This window comes from Trypanosoma equiperdum, assembly GCF_001457755.1.
Source record: "Trypanosoma equiperdum strain OVI genome assembly, contig: ctg_1821, whole genome shotgun sequence".
NCBI lineage: Eukaryota > Euglenozoa > Kinetoplastea > Trypanosomatida > Trypanosomatidae > Trypanosoma > Trypanosoma equiperdum.
Window position 1 is genome coordinate 16,415 of NW_027123862.1, and position 5,954 is coordinate 22,368.

The 5,954-nt window shown below is 42.9% G+C and overlaps 1 protein-coding gene across 1 annotated transcript; it reads right to left on the reverse strand.

The window, feature by feature from the left end:
* Positions 1-367: 367 nt before the first annotated feature.
* Positions 368-3,592, reverse strand: TEOVI_000531300 (leucyl-tRNA synthetase, putative; the record flags this gene model as incomplete). Its single annotated transcript, XM_067223271.1, has 1 exon — positions 368-3,592. One exon carries the CDS (start codon positions 3,590-3,592, stop codon positions 368-370), a length of 3,225 nt encoding a protein of 1,074 aa, XP_067079372.1.
* Between the last annotated feature and the right edge of the window lie 2,362 nt (positions 3,593-5,954).

The following is a 5,954-nucleotide window of genomic DNA, read 5'->3' on the forward strand; positions in this document are numbered from 1 at the left end:
GGAGGGGAAAATGTAACCCTTTTCCCCTCCTTTTGACACGATAGCAAACATGTCAGCTCCCTTCTCTCATCAAACATTTTATCACGCGCATCTATACACTCACGCATCACGAAATAACATAAGGGAAATCCTTTTTTTAAAGGTTATAAGTCAGGGGGAAAAACTAGAGCTTCACCGACCTCACCTCCCTTGATCAGTATTGACACATGTCCTCATCCCCCTTCCAGATTCCCCAGAAAAAAAATATATATATATATATTATTCACTCCTGTTTTCAACCTTCCCTTTTGGCTTTTCGTCTCTTCACAAGCTTGCAAGGGCACGCGTTATAATGGTGTATTCTCAACAAACCTTATGAAAAATCAACTCATGCCTTCTTGTCCGGAAAGGCTACGGAAGGCTCACCCGGACGGCACTTCTTACGTGCCACACGATGTTCTGTGTACGTCTCGTCTTCATTGGATAGAATATGTACCGTTGGCACACCTGATAACTTGCATACGCTCGCATGTACCTCCTTCAATACTTCCATGTCGTTAATTGCTGGAGTTGATGCTAGCGCCTCCTCCCCGTACTGCTCCACGTTCATTTTGGTGAAAGAAACAAAAGCCATCACATCGGGAAGGATATCTTTTGTCATCCAGTCCTGCCGCCGCGCCATCACAGCCTTCGAGAACTCTGCGGGAAATGACTTGTTGTTGGCCTCATACAACTCGCGTAGAAGCCCAAGCGCCTTCACCTGCCACTCGGAGTAGGCACCAGAAGTGTACACACAAACCTCAGTGATGGGGCCACGTTTCTTTTGTGCTTTAGTTACCTGCGCACGGATCTCCTTCACGACATCTGTCAAAACGCGACTCGCAACAAGTGTGGCATACTCGACAGGGGCCGTTACCTTCGGAAACGGTTCCAGTACAACAGAAGTTTTTCGGCCAAGCACAGTCGTCCACATGTACTCTGAAAAGTGGGGGGCAATAGGGGCGAGGAGGAGTGTTATCACCTCGAGGTAACGTTCAGCAAGATCCGCATGCATTTGCATCGTGTCACAGTTCAGTTTGTACTGACTGAACTCGTTAGACAACTCATGGTAGGCCGCATTAAGCACATTGCGGAACTGCATATTTGTGTAGTACTTTTCCACGCGAATGATGATAGTATTAATGGTGTTGCTGAATATTCTATCAAAAATGTTAAACTCTCCGCCCCGCAGAGATCTTTTGTTCTTCAACAGCTCCTCCGACCCATCAATTACCGTCGTTAATTTCATAATAAATCCTGTAGCGGTTTCACGGACAAAGTTCGCGTCATCCAATGTGTCACCTGCATCCGCGCAGGCCAGGCGAGTTGCGTCACTGCCGTATTCGTTTATTGCCTCCTCTAATGTCATGAAATTCCCCTTCGATTTCGACATTTTTTCGTTGTCTACGAGGACGTGACCGTTGGCGAAAACCGATCGCGGCCACTTGCTCTCGTCGTCGGGCCAAATCGCCGCATGATTATAGAGAAACATAGTTAGGTGGTTTTGAATGAGATCCTTCCCAGAGCACCGGAGGTCAACAGGATACCAATATAAAAATTCCCGCCGCATCTTTTCGGCCGCTTCTGTGGGGAGACCATTAACAGCATGAACGGACTCCGGTGTGCCTCTACCGCGGAAAATGTAATCGAATGTCTCATCTGTGAACATTTCTGGCTTCACACCAAGCGCATTTTCGTGATGCGCGTCAAGACGGTGAATACCATCGGCCCCCTTGTGCAAGAAGTGAGCAATTGTGTAGTACGCCATATAGATGGTGGAGTCACTCAAGCTGTCGATAATCATTGTCCCTCCTTCGTCAGAGGGGAACTTGGTCCCAAGCCCAAAGTTGCGGCTGCATGGCCAATCGGCAAGCCAATTGAGTGTCTCCTCGAACCCATTGCGGACGACAGGAGCCAGGTTCATGTTCTTTAGGTGCCGCATAACCATCTCCTTCCACTCCTCCTTGCCGTATTCAATGTACCACTGGTCGCATAGGGCGACAACACATTCCTCCCCTGAACGACTAACGACGATGCGCGCGGGTTCGTAGTAACGAATGGCGGCGTTCTGCTCCTCCAGAAGTTTCACTGTCTTCACCTTCGCAGCGGAAACCTTCTCACCCGCGAATGGCCCAGCAATCATCACGCCTTGGTAGAACCCAGCTTGATAAATTACCTTCTTGGCCTCCTCAAGCAAATCCGTGGCATTGGGGCCGTTAATCTTCAGTTTCTCACACATGTATTTGGCACTTTCACGGCCCATTTCCCCTGGAACCTCAATTAGTGAAACAATTTTATTAGCTACCCACTCGTCTTTCAAACCAAGCTTCGCCCGATAGTCGGGTTTGTTCACAAGTTGCACGTAGTTGATGTAGTCGTCTGGGCTATCAGCCGGAACGGACATAACCACACCAGTACCTTTTGTCTCAATGATGCTTTGCATTGGAAGTGTGTAAATCGTATCGTACGGGCACAAAGGTGCAGAGAGCGGCAGACCAATGAGTTTGGCACCATCCACCTCAAACAGTGGCGACGGGTCCACACCAGTTTTCCCGTTCACCGTAAAGTTCTGATAGGCAAGGTTTCTCGCAGCCCGAGAAGTCATAATGTAAATCTCCTCCTCCCCAGTGCCATTAAGAATGCTGTATGCCATGTACGAGAAGTTGGGAGAAACCCAACAGTTTGTTTGGCCAATGACCGTCTCCGGGCGCAGAGTCGCCCCCGGAAGAATCACTGAACGATTACCAATAATTTCGCTGAATGGTGCAAGTGCCGGCTGCTCCAGGGGATTCTTTACCTTCAGCTTAACAACGGTATATTCTTGCGGCAGGGCGCCCTCACCACTTGCTCGGTCGTGATCAGCACAAGGTTGTTTATCCAGTGGAGAGTAAATGCAATATCGTTTGCCGTAGTGGAGGTAATTGGAGCTGCGAAGGTTTCGGAACTGCCATGAGACGAAGCGATCATAATACGGATTGCGGTCCGTCGTAATGAAGGAGCGGCGGTAGTCAATATGGCAACCAAGGCGCTTTAAGTCTTGAATAGCGAGTGGAGGGAAGAAGTCAAACCAGTGCAGCGGATCGGCGAATTTTGGTATTTCACTCTCCTCGATCCCCATCGTGCGCATAATAATCCATTGTGGTTTTGCAGGACCTGCTTTACCACGCTTGCCCTTGTGTTGACCAATTGTAGCCACCTCATCTTTCTTCTCCAACGGTTTGTCCTCCACCTCCGCGGGAAATTGTGGAGGGTTGCCGTAAAGTTCCATCTCCAACTTTATTTTCTGTGCGCAGGCAGCGATGGGCGTTCCCGTTACATGAAGACCAAATGGCCATAACGACCGGTACCCTTTCATCCGCCAGAAACGTGTGGCAAACTCACATTTTGTAAGGGAGAAGGTATGACCGAGATGTAACCGCCCATTCATGTAGGGATACGGAAACGTTGTGAAAAACTTCGGCTGCGTTTCTTCACCTTTTAGTGGAGCATCCAACTCGTAAATTTTCTCCTTCGACCATCGTGCTTGTGCCTCGGCTTCGATGCTTACAAGTCTATCACGTCGTACAGTCGACATGAGTTTCTTTCTTTTTTTTTTCGAGTTTATGCTTTTATATTATTCCCCTATTTATTCACTTACTACCTTATGGAAATTTTGTTTTAGTATGTTGCTCCCCTTAAAGCACTGTTGCGATGAATATGTTTACTTGCCGCCAGTTGGCTATTATAACCAATAGCTTGACTTAAACCGCTTGTCAAGCATCAGAACCAACAACAACAACAACACAAAATAATTAAAACACAAGTTGATGGACAAAAACCAGAAGAGGGGGGAAAAAAAAAGAGGGAAGAAACTTTGCAATTCACGGCGGTAGCAGAAAAGTACAAATAGCGGATGCGGAAACCAGAAGCAAGAAAGAAAGAAAGGGGCATAATAAGAAGCGCCAGAACAAACCAGTAAACATCATTAAAAGAAGGAAAAAAAAAGTCACGAAAGAAAACCAATTAAACTGAAAAAAAAAACGTAGAGAAAAGGAAAGGAAAAAAAAGCAGAAAGAACAAGATAAAAAGGGAATATGATAGTCGAAGGGAGAAAAAAAAACCATGGAAGTTGCCACAACGTGATTTTTAGAGTGTGCCTCAGATTCCAACACTTCATATGACACACAATCACAAGAGGAACCGCAGGAAAAAAAAAAGAAGGTGGATGAATTAAAGACGGCGACGAAACAAAAAGAAAAGACACCGCTTAACTTTTCATAGAGACGATACGCTCATTTATTGTTTGTTTGTTTTGGTTATTTCGGTTATTTTTTGTTCCTGGATTTGAGGAAAGGGTGGTGAAACAAAAAAAAATGCTAAGAAGGGGGGCGTGAGTGGTTGACCACATTCCCTTAAGAATTACGACGACGGCAAACAACATAATGCCCAGGGGAAGGAAAGCAAGAAAAAGTCAATATACAATAATAGTAATAATAATGAAAATTAGATATGAAAACGGGGAGAATGAATCTTTTCTTTCGGCATAATATATATATATATATATTCGATGATCGTTTCGAAATTTTTTTAAAAAAATGTGCGATTCTTTTCGTTTTTATTTCTGTTACCGACCACCCAACAAACACCTACAACTTAACTTCCTGCAATACCTTCATTCCTTTCCCCCTTTGTTATTCATTTATTTCTTTTCCCTCTTTTCTTCCCTTCCCTTCTATTTTTATTTCTAATTTTTTTTCCTTTTTCCTTTCCTTACAAACCCCACCCCTTCTTTTTCACAAATTATGACACGCAAGTAAGACACAAGCACAATCACAAACACAACGAAACGAAACAAAAACGAAACAAGAAGGAAAGAAAGAAAAAGAGATAAACGTGGGTAAATCCACGTCAGCTCCATCATCGCCCTTCACCACACCGAAGCAAAAAAAAAAAGAAAAAAGAAAATAAAAAAATTTTAACGAAATGCCACCCTGCCAAAAATCAACTTTTTTTGTAGAACTCCCCTCAATCACCCTCGTGAGTCCTCCCTTCTCCCCTCCTTCCCTTTCCTTCCCTTCCTCAAAGAGGCAAAAATGAAACAAAAACAAAAATATTAGTTTTTATATTTTAAATAAAACAATCATTACGAAAAAAAAAGAAAAAGAAAAGAGGCAGCTTTTACTCAATATATAAAAAAACGGGGGGGATTTGAGGGAGTGTGTTCGATTAAGAACAAATCCACAGGAAAGCACTGGGGTGTAAATGTTCATTTTCTTCTTTCCTCCTTTTCTCTTTTTCTTCTTTTTTTTCTTTTCTTGTTTGTGTGCATATGTATCTGTTATCCTACGTAAGCATAAGGGCACACACGAGTACATAAATATATATAAATAAATACATATAAACATATATATCACTACTAGTAGTATCATTATTAATACACACATTTATATAAAAATATGTAAATATGTGAATATATGTATGAATACATAAAGAAATATATATATTTATATATACGTATATATTTGTGTATTTCATACAACCACCACTTCAGTCATTCACTCTGAGTGTGTGGAAAACCACATATGCATCTTTCACTTTTTCTTTAAGCTCCCTCTTGTACTCATAATAACAAAAAGAAAAAAAATAAAAATAAAAATCCCCTCCACAGCAGTAGCAACGCACACAGACATATACGCCGAGGGAAACTTATCTAAAAAAGTAAGAAAGAAGTAAGTAGGCAAACAAATAAATAAATAAAAATGAAAAAAAAGGGGGAGGAACAGGGAGAGTAAGGGGCGAGAAGTTACTGTCAGCTTATCGCTAGCAGAGTAAACACTTACAGTAACAAAAAAGAAAAAAAAAGACGAACAGAAGTAAGTAATATGAGGAGAAAAGGAAGAAGTGAAAACTGGAGTAAACCCAAAGACACAAACAAACTAATTGTAAAAAAAAAAAAA